This window comes from Arvicola amphibius, chromosome 8, assembly GCF_903992535.2.
Source record: "Arvicola amphibius chromosome 8, mArvAmp1.2, whole genome shotgun sequence".
Classification (NCBI taxonomy): domain Eukaryota; kingdom Metazoa; phylum Chordata; class Mammalia; order Rodentia; family Cricetidae; genus Arvicola; species Arvicola amphibius.
Genome location: NC_052054.1, coordinates 78,666,216 through 78,692,775, shown reverse-complemented (window position 1 = coordinate 78,692,775; position 26,560 = coordinate 78,666,216). Strand labels below are relative to the sequence as shown.

At 48.8% G+C, this 26,560-nt stretch overlaps 1 protein-coding gene across 3 annotated transcripts; it reads left to right on the top strand.

Moving 5' to 3' along the window:
• The first annotated feature begins 2,698 nt into the window (after nucleotides 1-2,698).
• Nucleotides 2,699-26,257, top strand: Spint2 (serine peptidase inhibitor, Kunitz type 2). Of its 3 annotated transcripts, none has more exons than XM_038338905.2 (7): nucleotides 2,699-3,218; nucleotides 19,999-20,169; nucleotides 22,349-22,450; nucleotides 23,377-23,430; nucleotides 24,056-24,217; nucleotides 24,425-24,463; nucleotides 25,751-26,257. In XM_038338905.2, the coding sequence occupies exons 1-7, from the start codon at nucleotides 3,113-3,115 to the stop codon at nucleotides 25,915-25,917; spliced, it is 801 nt and encodes a 266-aa protein (XP_038194833.1). In that variant the 5' UTR covers nucleotides 2,699-3,112; the 3' UTR covers nucleotides 25,918-26,257. The 3 variants fall into 3 exon arrangements, with proteins under 3 accessions (XP_038194833.1, XP_038194834.1, XP_038194835.1); XM_038338906.2 differs by having other exon boundaries at nucleotides 2,708-3,218; nucleotides 22,349-22,408; XM_038338907.2 differs by lacking the exon at nucleotides 19,999-20,169 and having other exon boundaries at nucleotides 2,709-3,218.
• Nucleotides 26,258-26,560: the final 303 nt, after the last annotated feature.

Sequence of the window (26,560 nt, the reverse complement as noted above, 5' to 3'; positions counted from 1 at the left end):
CTCCTCCCTGACAAGCCCCCGTTCCTCCTCCTATTTATGATTATATCATTATTATTATTATTATTATTATTATTTATTATTATAAGACAGGGTCTGGAAATGTAGCCTTGTTGACCTGAGACTCGATGCCACCACGGCCTGGCTCCTGCCCTCTTGAGACAGGGTCTCGCTGCATAAGCCTTAGCTGGTCTGGGACTTGCTATGTACACCAGACGGTCTCAGGCTCACAGAGATCCTCCTGTCTCTGCCTCCCGAGGGCTGGGGTTGAAAGAGGACACTGCTGTACCCAGCTGTTTCTTTTTCTGAGGCTCCACTGTGTGACCCAGGCTGTCCAGGCACTCATCGTGATATTCCTGCCTCAGCCTTTCTGTTAGCAGAGATTAGAGGCCTGACTCACGATGTGTGCTGAGCAGGTACATGCTTCAGTGATCGAGGGAATGAATGACTCTGTGCTTTTCTCCCCAGCCACGGTCTCCAGCCACTTAAGGCTGTTTACAGGCACAACTAGCCCCTGGTGGGAAGCCAGAGGGGTGAAGTTCTGAGGACTTCAAGGCAAGACAAAGAAGATGGCAGGCATAAAACTATGTTCGGTGTGTTGGGGAGTAGTGGCTCATGTTGCTAATCCCAGCACTCGGGAGACAGAGACTGGCAGATCTTTGGGAGCTCAAGGCCAGCCTGGTCTACCTAGTGAGTTTCAGGACAACAGAGCCACACAGAAACCCTGTCTCCAAACAAGGAGCAAAGGACTGGGGTTTGATTCCCAGCATCCACATGGTGGCTCACAGCCACCTGGTACTGTGGGCACCAGCCACACATGTGTGGTGTTCATACATATATGCAGGCAAAACACTCACCCACATAAAATCTTTAAAAAAAAAATAAGACCTATGTGTTGCTCCTGATGATTGCCATATTTGTTCCTTGTCTTTCCTTATCCTTCAGCGATGGGGCTGATTTCTCACTGAGTCCTTCCTCCTCTGCCAGTTCCAAGGCTCTCTCGATTTATCCCAGCCCAGCCCAAACACACTGCCCAGTTTTCAGGGTTTTTTGTTTTTGTTTTTTTCTTCTTTGTCTCTTGCTCGGCAGGGTTTCATCAGCACAAGCTGGTCTGTGTTCGCTGAGAATGAACTTAAACTTGTCCTGGTTCTCCAGTTCCTACCCTGAGTGCTGTGATGTCAAGTATGCCCGGTCAAACTCAGGACTTCCTGCATGTGTGGTGAGCACTCTACCAACTGAGCTACACCCCACACCAGGTGGTTTTGTTTGCTTTTTGTTTTTGAGGGACACGGGTTGTTGCTTGTTGCTGGGGTGGGCTTTGAACTATCCCAGTCCTGTTTCGACTGCTGGGAATACAGGCTTGTGCAAGCAAGCCTACCTTGTTTTACAATAACAAGAACACTATTTTATTTTTCTTAAATCATTTTTTTGTTTTTTTTTGAGACAGGATTTTCTCTGTAGCTTTGAAGCCTGTCCTGGAACTCGCTCTGTAGACCATGCTGGCCTGGAATTTACAGAGATCTACCTGTCTCTGCCTCCTGAGTGCACCACATTTATTTGTGTGAATGTCTCTATGCATGCGGGATAAGTACCTGGCTGGAGTTTGGAGGTCAGACAACTTCAGGAAGTCAGTTCTCTCTTTCCACCAAGTGTGCACCAGGATTAGAACTCAGGAGATCAGGTTTGGTGGCAGGTGCTGGCCCAAGAGCATTATTTATTTGTTTGTTTGTTTGTTTTTGGCGTTTCAACATAGGGTTTCTCTGTGTAACAGCCCTGGTTCTCCTGAACTCACTCCGTAGACCAGGCTGGCCTGGAACTCAAGAGATCTGCCTGCCTCTGCTTCCCGAGTGCTGGTATTACTAAAGGCATGCACCACCATTTCCCTACTAAAAGCACAATTTTCAGTGATAATGTGATCATTCTAATAATCTTGGTGGTGGTCTTCTACTCCTGTCAGTCCTGCCCCATTCATTCAACTTTTACGGCCCCTCTTCTCAGAAGCCCTCCATGGTTCTGTGGTGGTGGTGGTTTGTGTGTCTCCTCTGCCCATGCCCCTTTAGGTCTGTTCATCCTATCTAAGGTTCTGATCTTCACCCTACGATCTCTATATAATTGTATTTGTTCTCCTGTACAGAGTCCAGGGAAACCTGCTGTTTTAGGGATTTGTCACCTTTTCCAGGCAGTCCCCTGCCTGGCTGGCCGTCGCGCTGAATAGGGAACCTGTGTGATGAGATTCTTATGCAATGGTTTTCACCTACCCCCGCTCACTCAACCCTTGGATTTCCCCATCGCATTCCTGATCACTCTTCCCTCCGCTTCCGCATCACTACTCCGGGCTGCTCCTATCTGACGACACACAGGCCAGTCTGGTGTGGTCACTTCTTTGTTCGGGACATTTGGTCATGGCTCAATGAGCTTTGAATTTGGGCAGGATAAATCCCTAACCCCTAAGGAAGGCGAAAGCAAGGCGGGTAGAAAACCTGTTTTCCCCCAAAATGTGTGTTACTTGCCCTAGTCCCAGCGCAAGAGCGAGCGAAGGCACAATGGGCTCGTGGCCAAAACCCACGCGGAAGGGTAAGAGCGCCCGGCAGCACCGCTCCTCCAGCTAGGGCCGGTTGGGGGCGGGACCAAGGCTAGCCACGCCTCCTTCCAGGAGCCGGGGGCGGCCCCAGGTGAAGGAGGGCGAGCGGCGGCACAGGTGCCCGCTCTCCGCGCCTGCGCCGAGTCCGCTCCGCCCCGCCCTGCCAGGTGCGCTCCACCCCCAGCCTGGGCGCCACTGTCCCTAACTTCTCAGCGTCCGCCATTCGCAGTAGCGACCCCCGGGCGCCTGGTTGTGTGGAGCCCTAAGTCCGGGGGAGAGTCGCCGAGTGTCGCGGGGCGTCCAGGGGCGTGTTGGAGCCGACTAAGGCGTCGTACGCGCTAGAATCCCGAGAAAGGGAGCTTCCTGGGAGCAGGGCGCCTCGCGGTCTGCCCCTACACCCCTCCGGGCGCAGCCGCACCTGAGCTCACGGGCTTCCAGAGCGCCTGCGCGGCCGAAGGCTTCCCGCACCTGCTAGTGAGAGTCCCCCAAACGGCCGGTGGCTCTAGGCCTGGCGCGCGGCGCGGACAGCAGGTCATGGCGCAGCTGTGTGGGCAGCGGCGGGGCCGGGCGCTCCTCGCCCTCTTAGCTTCGCTGCTCCTCTCCCGGACCGAGGCAACCGGCAGAGACCTGGACTTCCGCGGTGAGGGCCCAGCGGGGATCCCGGAGGAGGGGGTGGAGGAGGCCGCGGCTGCGCGGGATCAAACGGGGACCCGGCGCCAAGGAATCGCAGGCTCCTGGGGGACGGCGACGGTGTGCGGGGGGAGCAGCCAGACCTTCGGGTCTCGGAGGGGTGGAAAGGCTGGGGACAGGTCGGAGCGAACAGCGAGCGCGGAGGTGTAAGGGTAACGCAAAGTGTCCCTTGGGAAGGGGTATTGATCCAGAAAGACGATCCAGAAAGGCGTGGCGCTGGTCTCTCCTGGGGCAGGAAGTGGATGAGAAGCTCAACGAAGCGGAAATTCGAGGGCCAAAGAAAGTCCACGGAGTGGGGGGGGGGGACAGCTAGCCCTCAGAGGGTGGGGTTTGTTTGGCTGACCTGCTGGCGGCTTTGGGTACAGGGAAGCCTCTCCCAGGACACCTGTTGTTAGGGTGTAGGGCAACAGCCTTCCAAGTGATGTCCGAAGAAAAGAAGCAGTGGCAGAAGGGAGGAGCTTTGCCAAGGTGCCAGCCAGGGCAGGAGCACCCGGTTGGTACGAGACTGTTGATATTGGCATTCAGCAGCTGGGGTCGCCCTCTTCAAGTGCTTTAACTGTCAGACAAGCATAGCCAGCTTTGAAAGGATCTCTGTTGGAAGAATTCATTGATTCAGTAAACTCGTTGAGGGCCGGCAGAATGTTGGTGAGGAGGCAGTGCTAGCCCTGGTGATACGAGTTGATTCAGACAAGACGGCTGCCTCCATTCACAGAGCTTGGATTCCAGTGGGAGAGACCGCGAGCAAACCCTGAAATGCTGAGTACTTGCCAAAGATTAAATGACCGAGCAGCTGTTACAGAAGGATGGGAACGGGTGAGAGAAGGCAAGGGGCATCTAGCTAGGAAGGTGTTTGCGTCCTAAGTGGAAGAATGAGGAGGTGGCAACTGTACCAACACCCTGGGACCAATGTCCTATGGGAGTAGTGGAGAACAAAAACCTTGGCTGGGTGATGGTGGCGCTCGTCTTTAATCCCAGCACTCGGGAGGCAGAGGCAGAGATCTCTGTGAATTCGAGGCCAGCTTGGTCTACGAGACCTAGTTCCAGGACAGGCTCCAAAGCTACAATGAAACCCTGTCTTAAAAAAGAAAAAGAGAAAAAAAAAAAAAAAAAAAGGAAAAGGAAAAAAAAACCATGGTCCAGAGTAAACTTGGTTTCAACAAAGAAAAGACTGTCCCTAAGGCTGGAGCAGAAGTGAGGAAGAACAAGGGAGAAGTGGACAGCAGCAGTCACATGGCCCAAGGTCTTCTGGTCAACCTATAGAATAAAAGAGAAAGCAGAAAGTGTGGCAGTCTGGCTATCCCTTGTGGTATCTTCTGAGGAATGGTTTATTCCTGTGTCGAGAACTGGAAAAAAAAAGTTGGGAATGGCTAGGGCCAGCGTGGAGAGTCAGAGCTCTAGATCCAGAGTCAGGAGCACAGCTGCTGATGAGGCCTATTCAAATAAAGGCATTATTGTCTCCTTGTACCTGTGGTTACCTGGCCCGAGACTACATCTGGTTATGGTTATACATCTTGTCTATGTTTCTGCATGTCCTCTAAGCCTGGAGCCAGCCTGAGGTGGTGGTGCCTCTACAGGCCTTTGGAAGGTTACTGCGTGGTAACTGATGAGGCCGTGTCCTGCTGAACGGTCCTTTCCTGTTCACATTGGCCTGACTGCTGCAGCTGGCCAGACCTGCTGACCTTTCTGAAGTACGGCTGTGTGGCCGAGTGAACTACTGCCCTCACTTATCTCAAGTGCTGTTTGTTTGAAAGCTTCAACAGCTTGATCTGAGGCAGCAGGCAGTTCTGATTGTGTGTGTGTCGCGGGGGGAGGGGGGTCCCCTTCTGTTTGTTTTTTCTCAGCAAGCAAAATCCTGTACTCAGGTGAGGGGTTTCTCTGGCCCATTCAGCTGCACAGTGCCAACAAAGGGAAGCGGAGGGACGTGGACAGGAGTGATTATGAAAGGCCGTTCGTGGAATTTTACCCCAGCCAGTGGCTGAGGGACAGTGGACAGGTGGTCGGTAGGGCAAACAGGTTGTCAGAGTTGAGGTTCTGGAAGGAAAGACCCAGAAAGCTAGTTGGAATAGGTGTTAAAACTGAGGTTCTGAAGAAACATATGTTAGCGTTAGAGTGGTGTGGAGGACTGAGTCCTCGGAGGACAGACAAGACCAGGCTCATCTGTCTGGCTGGAAATCCCCTGCAAGTCAGAACCACCTGAGGCAGTGAGCCCCAGGGAAGGATTATGGAGAAGGGAGGACCTGGGTCAGCAGATGGCACAGCTTTCTACTCTGATTACAGATATTTTTTGCCACAAGAGGTTTGGGGAGCGTGGAGAGAGAATGGTCTGGAAGCAAGGCTAGATTCTGGTTAGAGAACGGTATCCTGAAGGCTCAAAGGGGGGTGGAGCGATGGCTTGGTGTTGCAGAGGATCAGTTGAGTTCCCAGTGACCACATGATGGTCAGGCATTCATAACCCCAGCTCTGATGCCCTCTTTTGATCTCCTCAGGCATCAGGCATAGATATGCATGCAGGCAAAATGCTGATACATATAAAATACTTTTTAAATTAAATTTATTCTGTTTGTTTTTTGAATTTGGGGTTCTCCGTGTATTCCTGACTGTCTGTCTGGAACTCATTCTGTAGACCAAGCTGACCAAGAACTCAGATCTACCTACTTCTGCTGGGATTAAAAGTATGTACCACCACAGTCAACTGGCTTAATTTTTTTAAAGGTTCAGGAAAGAGACTGAGGAAATGAGAGGGTACAGGAGTTGGATGGAGGTAGGGACTGAGCAGGCTGTTGAGGGCTGTGTGTGGAGATTGGTGTATGGGCGTGGTTGACATTCTATGATCTGCCCTTGCAAAAGCTGGTGACTTAGACGAGCAGGGGGATTCCGATTCTGCGTCTGGTGTTTCTGTCCAGCATTCAGGAGCAGTCTCAGTCTGCCATGAAGACAGAGGAGGCCTTCACAAACAAAGACCACTGTACGATTTCTAATGTTAACATCTTCACTTGGGGGCATTGCCTGTAAGTATGATGGTCTGATAGGACCTGAGCCAAATACAGGCCTGTGTTTCCACATAGCACCCACGGGCCAAAGCCAGGAACCTTTGTGAAACAGGACACTTTCAGGTCTGATAGCTTCTTCCCTTCAGTTACCTGACTGCTCTGTACGCCTTAGGGTGTGGCTGCATCTCAGCTCTGCGCTCTCTTTAGTAAAGGAAGTAGTTACCCCTGAGGGTTCTTGAGGAGCATGCTTCTTCCAGAAAGAGGAGAAGCCGCTTTACCAAATGCTTTCTTCCTTAGGCCTTAGGCCTTAGGTAATAATGCTGATACTTAATGGGCCCTGTATTTTTTTTTTTTTTTAGGGCGGTTTAACTATGGTCTCACCTATGCCAGGCAAGCACTTTGTGTACTTTTTATATTTCTGTTATTTTGAAGCTGTGTTGGCCTAGGTTATATGTCCTAGGTTGGCCTCGCATACATAGCTGAGGATGACCTTGAACTGATGATGTTCTGCCTCTGCTTTTCAAGTGTTAGGATTATAACTATGTGTCATCATGTCTGGCTGCTTTTTTATTTGAGGCTGACTCCAAGTTGCCTTGGTTGGCCCTGAATTCATTCTGTAGGCCAGGTGAACCTTGCACTTGGGATCTTTTACCTCAGCCTCCTGAATAGCTGGGATTACAAACTTGTGCCACCTACCTTGACTGAAGTAATGTAATTTTGATCATTATTACAAGGTCAGATAACAGTTTTCCCAAGTTGGAAATTCCTTTAAGAGCCATCACTTATGTTCAGTTCTTGCTGCCAGTAACTGTTAGCTACACCTCGGGCATCAGCTGTTAATGGTTACTTGATCTGGCTTCTTTGTTGATGGTTCTTGGGAATTTCCATTGGAGCTGAGCCCAGCAATGTTCATTCCAAAGCCTCCGCTGACTTTCAAGCAAGCATTGGTTTCCATTAGCCTCCTGGGTTAGTTATGGCTTCCAGCACCTAAACTGCAAGGCATGCTTTTCCACCAGGCCCCAGAGCATGCCGTTAGTCCCTGGTTCTTTCCTTTCCTTGCTCACATGTATGGTTCTAACCCTGATGCTCAGCATACCAGCTTAGGAGCTGAAGAGCATCTGGACTTGGTATCTGCTGGACACATTGAAAAGGTGGTTGTCCTGCCAGTGGACAAGGCTCTTTGAAATGCTTATTAATTTAGCCAGCATATACTTACTAAGTACCAACTAAATACCAGACACCGTGTAGCTTTCCAAATAGAACACTGACCAAAACAGACTAGGAGACAGCTGAGTCAGTAAAAAGCTTGCTGCCCCTAGCATGCATGTAAGAAGCCAGGTATTGTAGGGTCGGCCTGTGGTCTGAGCACTGACAAAGCAGCCAGTCTAGGTGAGTTAGTGAGAGATTTTGTCTCAGGATATAAGGTGGAGGAACTGAGCGTGGTGATCTATACTTCTAATCCCAACACTGGGAAGCAGAAGCAGCTGGATCTCTGAGCTCAAGGCCAGCTTCACCTACACACACAGTTCCTGGCAGGTCAGAGCTACATAGTCTGCACCCCCCCCCAAAAAAAAGAAAATTGAAGGCTCTGGCTGCTACACACAAGCGTGATGTATACACAGAAACTTAGGTATGTGCGAGGAAAGAGATGATTTATTTCTGTGCAAGTGTTCTTGTTGGGATATGGAGGTCTAGCTGTGGATGAAGGTAAAGGGCAGAATTCCTTGTCCCATCTCAGTGATGAATATGAAGTAACACTGTGGGTATGAGTGGTTGTTTACATTGGACTGATCGTTTATGAAATGTAAACCTTTACAGCTAAATAGATCTAAAAGGTCAAATTTTCATATCCGCAACACCAAAATTTTATGGCCCTTGTAATTTAAGTTGAATTTGTCATTATAAATGTCCTTTTCTCATAACTACTGAGGGATTATTTTAAAACTTCTGAATTACTCCTAATAATGGCACATTCCTGACACCAAGACCCTGGGGAGATGAGTAGTTTGTAGGCTTTGTACTGGAAATAGAAGCTAACCAAAAATAAGCAGCTTTGGGCTGGAGAGATGGCTCAGTGGTTAAGAGCATTGCCTGCTCTTCCAAAGGTCCTGAGTTCAATTCCCAGCAACCACATGGTGGCTCACAACCATCTGTAATGGGCTCTGGTGCCCTCTTCTGACCTGCAGGCATACAAGCAAACAGAATAATGTATAATAAATAAATAAATGTTTAAAAAATAAGCAGCTTTATTTTATTTTATTTTATTTTATTTTTGGTTTTTCAAGACAGGGTTTCCCTGTAGTTTCTAGAGCCTGTCCTGGAACTAGCTCTTGTAGACCAGGCTGGCCTCGAACTCAGAGGTCCACCTGCCTCTGCCTCCCGAGTGCTGGGATTAAAGGCGTGCGCCACCACCGCCCGGCAGCAGCTTTATATTTTATGGTAAGGCAAGGAGCCAGGTGCTATGGCACATGACTTTACTCTCAGCATTAGGAGGCAGAGGCAGGTAAATCTGAGACCTGGAGTCCTGCTTGTTCTGCCAAGACTACATGAGAAAAGAATGAGTATAAAGTATATGTCAACTTCAGAACCTCAGGATTAAAACACTGTTTTGGGAGACTGAGGCAAGAGGATCACTTGGGCCCAAAAGTTTTAGACAAGCCCTGGGCAACATGGTAAGCCCCCGTCAGCACAAGGCCAGGCATGGTAGAGGCAGATCAGGAGTTCAAGGAGGTTATCCTTGACTACATGGAGTACCAGGCTAGCCTGACGTACATTGAGTCTCAGTAGACAAGAATGTTTTTAGCAAAACAACCCTAAGCATTGTCTTGTCCAGTATCTGTTTCATGAAAAAATGTTAAGAGTCTCTTTACCTAGCCAGTGTGGTGATACAGACCTGTGCTCCATCTCAGGAAACAGAGGCAAAAGGGTCAGAGGTTACACAACCACTACAGAAAATGTTTTCTGTTTTTTTTTTTTTTTTTTTTTTTTTTTTGGGAAAAGCACACAGGTGTCCAGACAGTAGCTGAAGTCTAGGTTTCTTACTTCTGCGGCTCCCTGCTCGCTGCCTCCTGACTCCTTAGCTGCACTCCAGTTCCAAAGTGTCCTGGTGCAGAGGAGGGACCAGGCCACTGGAGATATCGCTGTTGTCACATAAGAAATCCGAGGGGACGGTGGTGTTGCTACCGATAGCCCTGTCCTGTTTGGCCCAAGGCTGTTTTGCCTTATCTTTCCCTGTCAGCGGCTGCTTTGTTGAGTTCAGTGAATCCTGCTCTTCATCCTCATTTTTGCAGTGTCAGTGTGGTTAGTCCCGTCTTCATAGAGTGGTTACTCCTTGTTATTTATTGCCAAATAGCAGGAGTCCTGCCTTGGCCCCCGAGTGTTCCAGAGTCTCACTGCTGCACCTGGCTTATTTTAAGCATTTATAACTAAATCCTTGAACCTGAGTTCTCCATGCTGTATCAGGAGAGCCTTGCTTTGCTTTGCTTTGTGGCAGTGAATGAACAAGGCAGCAGGGTGCATCTTGAGAGTCTATGAAGAGGAAGCTAACTGACTTTCTACTTTGTCAAGATAGCCTTGAGATTCATGGTGTGGGGCTGGGGGTGGGTGCAGCTCAGTTTGTAGGGTGCTTGCCTCAAAGGCTTGAAGCCCTGCGTTCCATCATCCTTAATGCCTATAAGCCAGCTCTGTGGTGCTCTAGTCTGTAATTCCAGCACTCTGGGCAGTGAGGGTGGGAGGGCAGAAAGAATTGACGGTTATCCTCTACTACACAGCAGTTGACTTCAAGGCTAGTCTGCGTTACATGATACCTAGTTTCAGATCAAGGAATGAAAGATTAATGGTGCTCCACAGCCAGAAACGAAGTCTGAAGGAAGGCCACAGGCCAGTGCTTGCAAATAAACTTGCCAAGAAACACTGATACCTACGAGGTCCAAAACCAGTGTCAATCACACAGACAGGCCCTACTAGTGACATTTACAATGTCCACAGTAACACGGAGGACACGGCGCTTTCATAGGCAGGCCTCTTTTTTATACTCAGAGCTTCTAAAACCTGGGGTTGGGGTTTTGGTCTCACGTTTCACTGTGGTGCCCATGCTGGCTTTGAACTAGTAAGGTGAAGCAGCTCTTTCGTCTCGGCCTCGACATTGCAGTCTAGGCTCATGCTGCTATATCTGGCCAGGCTTCAGCCAAAGAAGGTGGGCTTGCTGTCCAGGCCTGATGGTGTAGGGCTGTAACCCCAGCTACCAGGCAGACAGAGGCAGAAGAATCTTTAAAGCCTTGGCTGCAGAGTAGCTTGAGGCCAATCTGGACAGCTTCATGAGGCCCTTCCTCAAAATAGAGCCTACAAAGAGCTGGGGTGTGACTTGGTGGAGCCCTTGCCTGGCAAGTATGAGGCCTGCATTCAATCTAAGTGCTGCTTTAAAAGTTCATTTTTCCATTAGACTTAAACTTTTACGTAAATTTTTATCTAGTTTATGTGGATGGGTGTTTTACCTGCATGCAGGTCTGTGCAGGTATGTACCATTGAGGCTAGCAGGTGGTGTCTGATCCCCTGGAACTGGAGTTACAGATGGTTGTGAGCTATCATGTGGGTACTGAGAATCAGACCTTGGTCCTAGGGAAAAACAACCAGTGCTCTTAACCACTGAGCCATCTCTTCAGCCCCTCATTAAATTTTTGAAATTTTTATTTGTGGATGTGGGTGTGCCTGTGCTCACATTTGCATGTATGTCCTGAGACAACCTGTAGGAGTCAGTACCTTTCTTACAACATGCTTCTCAGTCTCAGAGTTAAACTCTAGTCGTCAGGCTTGGTGGTAAGTACCCTCACCCACAGAATCCTCTCACAGCCACCCGCGGCAGGGTTTGTGTTGCTGCTCCATGATATGAATGAGGAAGTAAAACAAGGTTAGTGAAGCTGCCAGGAAGCTAGCCATGATGAATGTGCTACTAGCACTTTACCAGAGCAACTTCCTTCCCGACTCCAGGTATTCTGCAATCTGTATTACGTGCTTCTGCTGATGATTCCTACAGTGTCACTCCCTTTGGCCATTTCCTTTGTAACCTCATATGGCTTATAATAAGCCCTTTGAATTTGGGGTTTGATTATAATAATTTTCCTTGTATAAGGCTTTCCCCCGCCCTGCCCAGCATCCATGTAAGTCTTAGGGCATTGGCCTGATTGCAGATGAAGGCAAGCACACATCCCCACTTGGTGGGCCCAACTTATGGGGATAATTCACACTCCCCCACCCCCGCCTCAGGACAGTCTTTAAGAGCATCCTTCCTGGGAATGGTGGCTTTGATGTATGATTTCAGCACTCAGGAGGCTAAGGCAGAAGGATGTCAAGTTTGACACAAGCCAGGGAGAGACTATCTCAGCAAGTCAAGGAAAAACCCCTTTTCATTCTGACAAGCATCTAGATTCACATAGTAAGTTGAATGTTCATCATCTTCCATTTAGTATCTGCTCCCCAAACACTTGTTTTTTTTTTTGTTGTTTTTTTTTTTTTTTTTTTTTTTTTTTTTTTTTTTTTTTTTTTTCGAGACAGGGTTTCTCTGCAGCTTTTAGAGCCTGTCCTGGAGCTAGCTCTTGTAGACCAGGCTGGTCTTGAACTCACAGAGATCCGCCTGCCTCCGCCTCCCGAGTGCTGGGATTAAAGGTGTGCGCCACCACCGCCCGGCTCCCAAACACTTGTTTTACAGTTGCTTCTAATACTCAGGGAGCTCTGTTCTGCCATGAAGCCACCTCACTCCTAAATAGCCTCTTCTGTGGGCTGGGATTTGAGCCCATGCACACGCTAAACAAGAACTCTGCTCTATGACTACATTACATCCCAGCCTTCCATAATAAGTATTTCTCAGATAAGCTCTCTGCTCTCTGGTGTGGAGGAGTGCTGAGAGCTGAGAGTGCAGCCAGTAGGATGGCAGCTGGTGTAAATTAGTGGAGGGTGGAGAAATGAGAGGGGTGTGTGTGTGTGTGTGTGTGTGTGTGCGTGCACTGTCTCATTGTATCTGTGCTTGGTTTTTAGCCACGATTTCTACCTCCTAAATCAACCCCCCCCACACACACCCTCTTCGAGACAGGGTTTCTCTGTAGCTTTGGAGCCTGTCCTGGATACTAGCTCTTGTAGACCAGGTTGGCCTCGAACTCACAGATCTGCCTTCTCTGCCTCCCGAGTGCTGGGATTAAAGGCATGGAGCCACCACCACCCGGCTTCATAAATCAATTTCTTTTCTTGTTTTGTTTTTTGAGACAGGGTTTCTCTTAGCCCTGGCTGTCCTGGAAGTCACTCTGTAGACCAGGCTAGCCTCAAACTCAGAGATCTGCCTGCCTCTGCCTGCTGAGTGCTGAGACTAAAAGTGTGCGTTACTACTACCACCACTGCCTGGCTTATAAATGATTTTCTAACAAAAAGATTTAAGAAAGCAAAAAGGGCACACACCTTTTATCCCAGCACTTGGGAGGCAGAGGCAGGTGGATCTTTGTGAGTTCCAGGAAAGCCAGGGCTACACAGAAGCCCAGAAAAACAGAACAAACCTAAAGTTATGCCTTCAGGAGATGAGACCACCAGAGGCTTACTGATGCAGATGACAGGCCCCTGTGTGCAGGTGCTCAGTAGCTGGGAGTCTCTACACCTCCATCTGATGTGTGAACCTGGGACTGCTCATAAAATTGAGAGCTGGGGGTGGAGCTTGCCTAGCGTACAGGAAAACCTGGATTGTATTTCCAGTACTGCAAAATAAGTGAGAGAAGTGTGAGGAAGAGCTATGTCCCTTACCCTTGCTCTTTCCCCTCCCCTCTTCTCCCCTTTCTCCTTCTTGCCTTTCTTTCCTTCCTTTGTTCTCTATGTAGCCCTGGCTGACCGGGAACTATGCCTCCTGAGCGCTGGAATTAAAGGTGTACAGCACTGTGCCCCTTTTATTAACGGTATCGTATGTTTCTAAATTAAAAAGGGAAAGTTTAAATCATAAGAATACTTGAGTGTGGTGATGAACACCCCCTAATCCCAGCACTCAGGAGGCAGAGACAGGCAGATCTCTAAATTTGAGGTCAACCTGATCTATGTAGTTCCAGGCCAGCCAGGGCTACATTTGTTAAACTCTAACTTAAAACATTCTGCCGTCCATTCCTCTGTCTTGGACATTTTTCTACCCTGGCACACACATGCCTGCTTTTAACAGCTCAGAGTATTCCCTTCTCTGGGTGTCTTGGTTGTTTTACTGGCACAAACAGATGTGTTAGTGGAACTTTTCAGCTGCTGTAATCCGTGAGCATGAGCTCTCTGTGGGTGTGGGAACAACTGGCTCTGCTCTGTGTAGTCTCTTTTCCTTCTCTCTCATCTCCCCTCCACTTTCCTTCCTCGCTCCTCTTCCTTCTTCACTCCTACTCTCTTTTTTAGACAGGGTCTCACTCTAGCTGGAACTCACAGAGACCCACTTGCTTCTGCCTCCTGAGTGCTGGGGTTAAAACTGCACCGTCTGTCTGCTTTCCCTACGTGTGTGACTTGTGGGCTTCACACCATCTGCAGATCTTCATAGCTCACAATCTGATTTTCTTTGGTCCTTACCCTTAAGAGTTCTAGGTGGCTTTAATGAGAAGAGCAGAGGTGCTTTCTACACTGCCTAGGCTTTTGGCAGAGGATAAACTGAGGAATGTGTGTGGTGAGGGATGTGAACCTTCAAAGTCTGGGCTGTGGGTTCTCACTTCTCAGGTTCTGTGTCGTGGTGGTGAATAGCAGTCTCTAAACACTCTTCAAAGGGGAAGTGGCAGGTGTTATCTTTTTTCATTTTTATTCATTACCATATTTATGTGTGTATGATGGTGTACATGTCGGTTGCTTCCTTCCACTGTGGGATCAAACCTAGGGGTCAAACTCGGCCTTAGCTTTAAAGGTCAGTGCCCACTGAACACGTCACCGGTCTTCCCACCTCTAAATTGCACCTTGTAAAAATGCCAGCCTCCACCCCCAATTGCTGTGTTTACAGGTGTGTGCTTCCACACCCAGCAGTTTGTTTTTAAATAGTTGAATGAAATCCAGGGAACACTATGTCGTGATTTAGAAATTATATGAAATTAGGTTTTGATGCACATGAGCAACGTCTGTTGTAGCACAGCCACCCGCTTATGCTTCGTCTATGACCGACTGCTTTTGTGCCGTTGTGATGGACTTGCCAGAGACCCTGTAATCCACAAAGCCTGTGGTAAAGGCAGCTTTCCACATGCCCAAATTTTCCTTACCAGTTTTACTTGGTAATCTGAGTGTCCACAGTAGGGTTCTTTAGCTGTGAGTACTGGGGATGGAGAGCAGACCCAGCTGCTGAGATGGCTGTGTGAGTTAACTGGTGCCTGAGGAGTTAGTTGCTGATGCTGTCTGGCCGTTCGGCATTCCCCATTTGGCTAATATTAATGTGCACAGCAGAGCATGTGACTTGTACTGCCACCTCATCCCCGTGATAACCTGTGGGACAGTTAACATGAATGAGCAATAGAGGGAACTGCAGAAAAAACAATGTAGCCTGGAGAAAGCAGTGACCCTGGAAGTGAAGTTCCACACTGGTGGAAGAACTGGCCATGCTGACACTGCCCCATCAGAGGCTGGGGCCCATCTTAGAGCTTGCAAAGGCTTCCCAGAACCAGCTAGTGCTACTTCTACTTCTGTGGGGTCCCAGGGCGGGTGAAGGCAGCAGACGTTTTTAGAGTAAAGCAAACGCAGAGCGTGGGCTTTATTTTTTTAGATACAGTTTCACTGTGTATCCCTGGCGGTTTTGAAATTCACTGTGCAGTCAAGGCTGGCCTGGAACTCAACAGAGATTCCCCTGCCTTTGACTTCCAAGTGCTGGGTACTAGGTCTGAGGACTAAGAGTATGTACTACCATGCCCGTCCTCAAATCAGGTCTGGACACTGCAGGAGAAAAGGCTAAAACGTTAGAAGTGGTTCTAGATCCAGAAAAGGATGACCGAGGGTCCTGTCCGTGTCACTGGAAGTGTGGTAGGAGCACCAGGAGCTCTGTTGTCGGGGAAGAAATGCACTTCAGCTCTCAGTGTTGAACAAGATGTAGCTGGTGTGGCGCCAGCACACCTCTGGGGGACAAGCAGGGTCAGCCTGCACTGCATAGCGAGGCCAGGGTCAACATGGGCTGCTCGGAAAGACCCTATCTCACACAAATGGAACATGCTACGTAAATATCTGATTGTACATCTGTGACCAAATTATTTGTTTTGATAATTTGTTTTATTTTAAGACAGGTTCTCACCGTGTAACACAGATTAACCTCCTGTCTCCTAAATTCTGGGATTACAATTATGGCACTTTAACAGACATTAAAGATGACATGTATATGATTACTTCTCATGACCCCACACCAACCCAAGGCAGTTATTCCCTGTGTTTTTTGCCAGTGAACCCTAACAAGAAATGCATATTGATCTTGGCTCTGGGCAGAACAGAGCTCCAGATGGGCAGAACAGAGCTCCAGATGGTGGGGCTTTCTGGCTGTCTGTAGAGCTGGGCAGATCTTGCACTTGAGTTTAAAGTGCCCTGAGTCTCATATTACATGGAGTGGAGTCGTGTACACCTGTGATCTGTCCATTGGCTGAGACAAGACTTTGAAAGTCTGTTTTGAAAATTTCTGTTTGTTTTGAGAAAAAGTTTAACTGGGTAGGAACTGTCAAAATGGGGTCAAAAAGTAGAATCCTAAGAAATTAATTATTCTGTGTTTTAAAAGTAAATTTGAGCTGGGTGATAGTGGCTCATACCTTTAATCCCAGCACTCAGGAGGCAGCTTGGGCTACTGTGTGAGATGGTGCCTTGAAAAAGAACTGGGAATAGTAGTGAATCCCAGCCTTGGGGGAGGGGAAGGCGGCAAGGGGATCACTCTTCCAAGCCATCCACAGCTACATAGAGCAAGTTCAAGACCAACTTTGGTTACATAAAACCCTGTTTCATTAAAAGAACACCAAGATCTGGATAGTCGTTACTTCATTGGGAAAGAGCAGACGGGAAGATGAGAAGGGGTTGGGATCGTACCTCTAATAGAGTGCTAGCCTGCCACATATGAGGCCCCAGGTTCAGTCTCCAGAGCCACAGAGTGAAAAAGCTTAGAAGTTATGCACCGGCGTTAGTCTTGTCTGTACTGCTCAGCTTATTTGGTATATTCCGAAAGTAACTTCCATTGCAGTGAGCACAGCTGCAGCTGCATATTTGTAAAAATATTAGGTCTGTCTTTTGAAGCCTGTAAACCAGACTGAACTTTGTGTCCTTGTTAAAAGGTGGTGCTTGGTGGCTCCCAGTTCTTAGGAGTCTGTGAGTTCAAGACTAGCCTGGTCTACATAGAGTTCCAGGAAGGTAGGGACCTACACAGAGACCCTGTCTCAAAAAAAAAAAAAAAAAAAATGACAAAGGATCTTCCCATTTGGCAGAGTAGACTGAAGTCATAGAGCCATGGGCAAATGGTCTTGGGTAAAACTAGTGACCTGAAAACCAGAGAAACCAGTTTCTTTTTGACAACATTCCCAGACACCAGTCTGTAATTTTACAGCAGCTAATGTTCTAAATGCCTGCCAAATTAGGGTTTGTTTCCTTCAGCTCCTTCCTGGTTTTCATGGGGAGAAGGGTTGGGAGCTATAAAAGACAGACAGACAGGGTCTTACTCTGTTCCTCTAGTTGGTCTGGAACTCAGTTTCAGTAGACCAAACTAGGCTTCATTCTAAGGTGATCCTTGCCTCTTGTTTCTTAAACCCTGGAATTAGGAATGGATAACCACCACACTGCCCAGCCTTCTTGGTTTTCATACTGAATTTGGAAGCAATAGAAATAATTTTGTGGGCTGGAGAAATGGCTCAGTAGTTAGGAGCACTGGCTGCTCTTCCAGAGGTCCTGAGTTCAATTCCCAGCACCCACATGTTCACAACCATCTATAATGGAATCTGATTCCCTCTTCTGGTATCCCTGAAGACAATAAATAAATAAATAAATTTTAAAAAAGAAAAGGAAGAATTTTGTATTCTAGGTTGGATGTGCCTGTAATCCTAGCATTTGGGAAGCTGAGACTAACTTAGGCTACTTGTCAAGACCCTGTTCTAAAGACATTTGTGTCTTGGCATGTGTGAGTGTGCCAGTAACGTGAGGCCACAGTGTAGCTCATGGGTTGTCTAGACCCTGGGCTTTTCCTCAGTAATAGACCAGGAGGCACGCCTTTCATGATTACCCGCAGATACTCAGACAGTCATGGTCTCTCTGCTGGCCTGACACTGGCTGTGTAGACCAGGCTGGCCTTAAATTCAAGAGATCCGCCCCCCCTCTGCCTTCTGAGTACTGGAATGAAAGGTGTGCGCCATCACACACAACTATGCCATTTTTCAGCCTTTTCGTTGGTTTAAGAGTCAAAGCCTTATTAAGAAATAGCTTGCTGAAGTTATGTCAGCCACATCCTGTGAGCCGTGGCTAGCACTCGTGGTATGTCACTGTCGGTGACCCTGTAGCTGAGAGCAGAGGCGTCTGATGCAGGGGTTTGCCCTATGAGCCCTCAGATTGTGATAAAGGGCCCGAGGAATGCTGACTTCCAAGTAGCTCTGTTTTGTTTTCCCACTGCCTGTTGATGTCTGTTCAGCTTTTCCCTCTGCTGCCCTGAGGAGCCCTTGTCTGCACCTGGGCTCTGAGCAGATCTGTGTGGATTTAGATCTCCTCCAAGCTTCATTGCCCTTGTTTGGAAGCAAAGGGTGTTATTTGTGATCCTGCTTCATTGTGAAGATTACTTTTGTTTTTAATTTCTAGTCAGTGTGTATTTGTGCGCATGCGCCGTCTCAGAAGTATGTTGTAGCACTTGAGGTCAAGGAGTGGGTTCTTCTTCCCCCATGTAGGTACCAGCGATTGAACAAAGCTGCCCAACTTGGCTGCAAGTGCTGAGCCATCTTGCCAGTGTTTTGTTTTTTGGGTTGTTTCCAGTCTCCTGTGGCCATGCTAACCTTGAATTCACTGTGTTGTTGAGTGAGATTAGCTTTAATTTCCTGATCTTCCTGCCTCTCCCTCCCATGAGTTGGGATTATGGGTGTGCACCAGCACACTGTACCTAAAACTACATAAAGCAACAACACAATCACAGTTGGTGGCTAACAAGACTCTCAGCTCAGCCAGACATTTGTAGCACCGGGTCCCTCATGTTTTCAACTTGGGATTCTGACTGGGTCCTGTGGGTCCTTGTCATTTTGTATTATTGTTAGCAGTGTTGCCTCCCCCACCTGGCAGTGTGTAGGTTGGACCAGATTGAAACTGTGTTTACTCTGGGCATTGTTGATCTATCCTGTGTTTTGTGACCTTTGGCATGCTGTCAAAAGCACCTGTTGCAGGTGTATACCAGCTGGTTTTTTTTCTTTTCTTACTGAGATAGCCTTGGGCCTTGGACTTACCAGGCAAGTGTGTTACCACTAAGTGAGGGGTCACCAGCTCTTCTTTTATTTGTTAAATTTTGAGACAGGATCTTACTAAATTCCTCAGGTTGGCATTGAACTTTCCATCCCTCTGGCCCTAGTTGCAAGTGGCTAGGCTTACAGACCCCTGCCGTGAGTTTTGCTGGGTAGATGGTTCAAGTCACAGCATGAGGGCCAGCACCCACATGAAAGCCAGTGCTAGAGGAGGCTGGGAATGATGTGCCACTGCATCCGGCTTTTGGGGGGCTTTCCCAGGGTTGATCTCAGGTCGTCAGACTTGTGCAGCAACTGCTTTTACCCACTGAGCCTTCTCACTGGCCTCGGAATTGTCCTTTTCTGCTAGTTAGTTGAGATTTATTGGCATGTATGGGAGTTGCTGAGGGGAAGTTTTTGTTTTGTACAGTAGCAATATGTAGTGTCTGTAGATTGTTCTGAGAACATCTGGTTCCATGCCCATCATAACAGTTTGAGAGATGCAGCGGAAGCACAAGTCCTCTCTCTGCATTTTCCGAGATTCTCTCCAGCCGTGGAATAAACTTGACATGAGCAAACTGGAGAGAAACAAGGACAGCCTGTGAGCACGTACTCAGCTCTGGGACAGTTGAGCTTGAGAGATGTCACTTGGATGTTCATCAGATTGGCCTCTGAATTGGGGTGGGGAGGACAGTATGCCACTGCAGAGGAAGACATGGGATCTGTGAATGGGTTCTGGTGGCTTTCCATTCTCCAGCGATTCCTATGCCTTGTTCGTGGCCCCTTGACCAGCCTCTAACAGTGACTGCAAATGTCACTGTCAATACTGTGCTTGGCATCTTCCCCTTTGATTGGAGTGGGGCAAACCTTAGCACTCCCTAGAACCCAGGCCCATGAGCTGGGTTGTCTTTTAGGGATGAGAAACTAGAGCTAGCAAGCTTGTCTCTGAGCTTCTTGGATTTGAGTGTGGATTTTGTATACTGATTGCCTTTGAGGGAGGGTATATGGAATCTAGGGCCTGGATTTAGGGTCCAGCAAGTGCTCTGCTGAGCCACGCCCTCACCTCTGCAACTCTGTTAAGGAGTCAAGGACAGAAGCCACCTGCAGCTGCAGCTGTGTCAGGTGCTTTGTTACCAGGCTTTGTGTTTCTTTCCATATAAGGAAGACAGCATCAGCACAGGCTTTGGAACCAGGTCGAGAGGAACTGAGAGGCCCAGAATACTTTGCTTCTCCTTTTTAGTATTTTGAAGACCCCTGGATTTCCTCCTATAGATGTGTGTGTCCTTTGACCCAACAAGGATTGCCCCCATCAACCCACATGGGTTCTGCTTTGTTCCAGAGTCTTGTGGACTTTCGAAGGTAGTGGGGAAATGCCGGGCTTCCATCCCCAGGTGGTGGTACAATGTCACTGATGGGTCCTGCCAGCCATTTGTGTATGGAGGCTGTGAAGGAAATGGCAATAACTACCAGAGCAAGGAGGAATGTCTTGCGAAGTGTGCTGGTGTCACTGGTAAGACTGGAGAATTTGATGCTTAGAGTTCATTATTGGAATGTGGTTATCTTCTGTCTGCTGGGTCTTCACTCAGCCCAGAACCTGGGATGGAGTGGAATTCAAAAGCAAAAGCAGGCTCAAATGTGCAGTCCCGTGGCCATACTGATTTTACAGCAGACACTGTAAAGAGTCAAGCTACCACCTGACCTCCTGATCCACTCCTACAGGCCCTTGTTCTCCGGGTCTTAGGGCTATTTTTCTACCTCTAAAACAAGTGACCCGAAAAGCTCACAAAGCCATGTTAGAAGTTAACACTGTGGGTGAATTCCCTGAGATCCATCCTCCTCCCAGCCGTTACTTGGGCTCTAGGCCCTTACAGTTCAAATAAAACCCGAAGGCCCAGCAGAGAGCTCCAGGTCCTGATCTCTCCCAGTTGCTCCCAAGACTGGGGTTGAGCTGCCCACAAAGATTTTGTGCAGCCTTTCCTAGTGTGCAGGTTTGCTTGGTGACTCGAAGCTGTGATGGTTTTGTGTTGAGCCCCAGTGCTCACAGTAAGCCTCCTCAAGCAGTAATGTCTGTGATTTCTGTCTCCTCACTTGCTGACTACTTCTCTTGCTTTGAGCTATGCATTCAGGAATCAGATCGGCATCTTGAGGTTGGGTGGAAGTCTCAGCGGTAGCCTTGGGCAGTGACCTTAGGTCTGCTGCACTGGGTGAAGTGCACAAGCCTGAGCCTGAAGAAGGGCTTGTCCGGGGAATTTATAGAGGGATGGGGGACAGGAACTGACTTTAGTGTTTTGACACATAGATTTACTGTGTCGTCCAAGCAAGTCTTAAACTCCTGATCTTGCTGATTCTGCCTCTCAAGTGCTCAGTTTATAGGTACTGGCCACCATGCCTAGCTGGGGTGTGATTTTAGATAGTGCAGGCCAGTCCTTCACCTTTTTGGTGGTAGCTGGTTCATCTGGAAACTGAGTGAAGAAAATGTCATTTCCGTGTTTTCCTCTCCCTTGTGGAGGGGGAAGAGTTGGGGAATGTTGTTTGTTCCCTTTTGATGTGCTGTGATCCTCTTAGAAAGAGGGTTGAAGTGAGCATGAGCAGGAAACAGTGGGCATAAGGCACTCACTGTCTCCCTGGACATGGTCCAGAACCTGACCCCGGCTGCAAGGGCCCACACAGTTCTTAGTGGGCATTTGGTTGTATGTCTCTTGGTGCTGAGAAGGACTCTGTAAGGCAAGTTGAAAACAGCCAAAACCACTAGTCCCTGGAGTCCTTTGCCAGTTTTATTGAGGGTGTGTGCCAGTTTATTAACTTGTAATGGGACCTAGAACCACCCAGGGGAGCAGACTGTCCCTGTGCCTGCTTTCAGTCTACAGAGGCAAGCCTTCTAGCAAATTGCCAGAAAGTGGCCTGATGAGGGGGCACAGGTAGGAGGCAGATTGAGGGGAGCTGGGTCATGAGGTGACTGCTGGATGACAGCAGGCCAGGCCCGTCCAGGCATCTCCACCTACTATCTCAATATGTGCTGGAGACAAAATTACATGTAATGCAGGCACACTATTACCCAAAATTGAGAGGCTGAGGCAGGTGGCTCCAGGAGTTAAGAGATCAGCCTGGGCAATGTAGCAAGATCTTCTGTCAAAAAAATGTAGAGGCAATTCTCCCTGAGAAAAGCACACCCACTCATGGGTCTGTCTTACCCTTTCCCTAAGCATGCCCATGAGTCTCTCTTTGCTTAAGATCTGTGTTCAGATGGGGACAGGGAGATGGCTCAGGGGTAAAGGCCTGAAGACCTGGGTTAGATCAGGACCCCATGGTGGGAGGGGAAAACTGAGTCCTGAAAGTTGTCCATGACCTCCACGTGTGCGCCACGACATACACAAGCAGAACATGTACAAAGTAATTCCTAAAGTATCACTATAAAGGACTTTAAAGATCTGTGTTAAAAATGTCGTAACTCCAACTCTACTCTGAGAGAACGTGGGTCAGAACAGGCCCTGAGAGCTCTGACCACGTAAAGTCCTTTTGCTTCAGTGTGTGCTGACTCCTCAGGCAGTTCCAGTTCCTCATTGCTAAGTAGCCAGAGCTTGTGGCCCTCACTCCCCAGGGGTGCCACAGAAAGGAGAAAAGCGGGTTGGTTGTGGCAAATAGGACCTACTTGAAAGTTCTTTTCTTTCCTGGTCTTTGTCCCCTCACAGAGAACACCATTGATGGTATGGCCAGGAACAGAAATGGAGCTGACTCTTCCATCCTGAGTGGTAGGTTCATAAAGACCCAGCTGGAGGAAGGCCGCCCATATGGTAACTGTGAAGGGTCACTTGTAACTGGGAATTGTAATGCGCTTCCACCTCTACCTCCAGTGTACCAGCACTGTGTACTTGGGCCACAACAAGAGGGCACTGCCTCCCCTCTAAGCAGCTGTCTGTCTGCTGTGCTGTGTCCTCAGCTCCCGTTGGGGTTGCTGTCCCCTCCCTCTGCTAGAAGTCCTTTGTCCTCAGCTCCCCACCCTTCTCTCCTCTGCTGTCCTTCATCTAGAGCTTTGTGTTAGTTTGCTTTGTAGAGCTGGCAGTAGCCACCCTGCTCCTCTTTTATGCTTAAGGGACTCTGCGGCAAGAGCCTGGGTGAGTGGTCCCTATTAGTGATTGTACCGTTGGGGTTAGGCCTGTGGCCAGGGGCTCAGCAGGGCCTGCAAGACCTGCCCTTCCACAGGGCGGGGGGCAGACTGTATACCCCTGATGGGGACAAAATTCTCCAGCCCCCAGTGGACAGTCCCATGCTCTGGCCCTCCATGTCTGACACCAGAGCGCATGTGGGAGTTTGGTGGCTGCTGGGACTCTCCAGACTTACAGGGAGCCAGGGTTAGGCTAGGGCACTTCCCAGTTGTTCCAGGCCCATGTTGGCTACCTTAGTAGGACCCTGCATGGTAACTCTTACTTTTCTAGCCTTTCTCTTAAGGAAATTTCCTCAGAAAGTGAACAGAGCTATTTTCTTGATCACTTCAGGAACATGGCTAGATTAGTTCCCATAGTAACCACTGAAGTGGCAGGAGTCCCACCTACCTCTAGTGTCCTTCAGTGTGTCCTGTGCTCCAGAAGACACCAGGAACAAGGGATATGTCCACCCCTCTAATGGTGACACTGCCTATGATCCCTCCCTGGGCCCTTTACAGTCAGCCCTGTTAGGCCAGTTGTCCTGTGTCCCTTCTAACCAGACTTTTGTGTTGCAGCTCCCAGAAAGCAGGATTCTGAGAACCTCTCAGGCGAGATCTTCAACTTTGAAGGTATAACTTAAAGAATTGTGTATTTATGTGGTTGGCATTGAGACTGACTGGAAGAAACTTGCTAAGCAGGGCTACCAAACCTTGCCAGGTGGCTGTAATATAAAGCTAGGATTGGGGTGACAGGTGGCAGGCAGGAATCAATATGCTGGCAGAGTGAAGGCAGCGGGCTGTGAGCTTCTAGAGTTAACCTGCACCGTGACTAACCACAGCTGAGGTTGTGATAGGAGCTACACCATGTGTGTAATCTCCACGTGTAAAGTGGAGGTCCCAGGACAGAGGAGGGGACAACCCAGTACATGTAAGGTGCCTGGGGCTGTGTGGACTATAGACAGTATGGTCATGATTGTCTACAAGGTGCCTGAAAATGAAGCCAGTTCCCCACCCTCAGTGTATACAACTGAAATTCACACAAGCAAAAATTCACGCACGCGCGCACACACACACCAGAAAGAGAAAATGTAAAAGCTGGTGTCTACAGGCTAGAATGACTGTGTCTGACCCACAGGCATTTCACCACACAGATAGCATGCTCGGTCTGCTGACTGTCTAGGCATGCTAGGCTTGACTCTGCTCCTCTTGGCCCAGTTGATTTGTCTTCCTAAGGCTCCCTTGCTCTTGCTTACAGAATATTGTGTCCCGAAGGCTGTCACTGGGCCTTGCCGTGCAGCCTTCCCTCGCTGGTACTATAATGTTGAGAGGAGTTCCTGTGAAAGCTTCATCTACGGCGGGTGCCGGGGCAACAAGAACAGCTACCTCTCCCAGGAGGCCTGCATGCAGCGCTGCTCTGGCAAGTCTTCCAACCTCATTCCTGGACCTCGGGCCCTTCATAGGCCCTTTCCCTGTCCCTCTCCCCAAAACAAGGACTCTGAAAATGTCTAGGCCTCAGAACCTCCAGAGCTTCTGGGGAGAGCCCTAATGTTCAGGAGGCTGAGAGGACCCATTTTGGTTCCAGCTCTAAGCATGGACTGACCTCAGCATTTTGTGTTCTCTTTAGGCAAACAGATGTACCCTGTTCTGACCTCTGGAACAAAAGGTAAGAGACCTCTTATCCTTCTCTCCCTGCCACTGGCCTTCCTGGACGTACTGGGGTCTGCCCAGCTGTGTTTTCTGCCTTGCTTATGTGTTCCTCACTGGAATATCCTTGTGGCAGAGTTCTGTGTCTACATGAAAGTGGCTAAGCAGCTTGGAATTTGTGGGCATTTGTCCTAGAGAAAACACTACACAAGTGGAGGCTGAGCCTGAATCCCTAGGTTGCCTGTTCGGGCCACAGGGAGTGTCTGGCAGACAGGCCTATCCTATGGAGTCCACACACAGCCTGAGGGTAACTGCAGGTTTGGAGGGGACTTATGTGCCATGGGGCATGAAGAGGTGATCGGGGTTGTCAGGAAGCAGTTTGGCCTGGCAAGGAAACCCTGTACCTCCCTTCTGTTTCTGAGCCTGTGTCTAGCTGTGCCGGACTTGCCAAACTGGTCTGGCCTCTTTCTTGATCTTTTTCCCTGTTAAGGAGCCAAGACCTGGCCTACAAATCTGCCTTGTTCTGGAAGTAGAATCTGGTTCTCAGGGCTAGGCTGGAAAGGTGCCCAGGTCTTAAAGCCTGGTTATGGGTAGAGTTAGGCAGGGGATTGCCCCAAGAAGGTAGGTAGGTCCTCTAGCCAGTGCAGGAGGGGAGCCAGGTAAATGTCACAGGAAGTCACATGCCTGAGATGGAGCCTCTTAACTTACCAGTGAGGCAGCCGCAGTTATTCACCCACAATTAGGAACCCTGGGGTCCCTCCCAGCACTGCTGGGTACACCCTCACCAGTCAGGATTCATTGCTCAGGTGATCATCTGCAGGGGATCATCTGTTGCCATTCAGGGGTTCAAGGCCAGACTCAGCTATATAGGAAATTCAAAGGCCACTTGAGACCTTGTCTCAGATAACCGAAATAGGGTTGGTGAGATAAGTCAGCAGGCAAGGGCACTTGTCTCCAAACCTAACAGCCCAGGTTCCATCCTCAGCAGCCACATGGTAGCTCACAACCATTTGGCACACTAGTTAGGGGAGTCCAGTGCTCTCTTTTGACTTCTCAGGCACTTGGTGCCTAGACATACACGTAGGCAAAATGCACATACATAAACATAAAATTATAAAGTACAAAAGCCATTCTATACATGTGGCATTGCAGGGGATCACCTGGCAGATCTCTCCAGACTACCAGGTTGAGGAGGGTGTCTGGTCCTCTTCTGAGTCTACTTGGGCTACCGTACATTCTAGGTTACCCTGATGACCCTCTCTGTCTCATGTTCCTCCTCGCCTTACCTGTCCGCTCTTGTTCCTAGCGGTGGTCCTGGTGGGGCTGTTCCTGATGGCCCTGATCCTCCTCCTGGGAGCCTCTGTGGTCTGCCTGATCCGTATGGCACGCAGGAAGCAGGAGCGTACTCTCCGCACAGTCTGGAGCACTGGGGATGACAAGGAACAGCTGGTGAAGAACACCTATGTCTTGTAAAGGCCCCGACTCTGGGAGAACAGACATGCCTTTGGAAATTAGAGCAACTGCTTGAATCTGTGAGATCATTAGGGAATTTTGTCTTTGTTTCCCCATTTCAGGGAGGGCAGGGAAGCATTTCTCGTCCTGTTGCTACTTAGATCCCCTGACTTCTGACCTCTCAGTAGCTCCCTCTGCCTCTCCACCCATTACCCCCTTTAGCATCACTAATAATTCTGTTCTGGTAGCTTTCTTTGTTTGTTTGATTTATGTGGTTTTTTAAGTAGATTAAGTTTTTTTAAAAATTGGGATTCTGAAAGAAAAAATGTATGTTTAATAAAATGGGCCTTTTAAAGTAAAATTTACTATGTAGTTTCTTTTTTTGTGTGACTGCTACGACTAGATTCTACCTGGGGACTTGATGTGCCATCTGCCGACAGGCCTTTGCTCCTCTGTTTTTAGAGACAAGAGTATGTTTTTCTTTTTTATACCATACGGGTTCCTATGTGTCCCACGCTGACCTTAAGCTCTTATGTAGCTGAGATGATGTGAGCTTGCTGCCAGCTCCTAAGTGCCAACATTACAGGTGTGTGTCCCTACACCTAGACTATTCAGTACTGAGGATGGAACCCAGGATTTCCTCAGTGATGGGCAAAACCTTTAC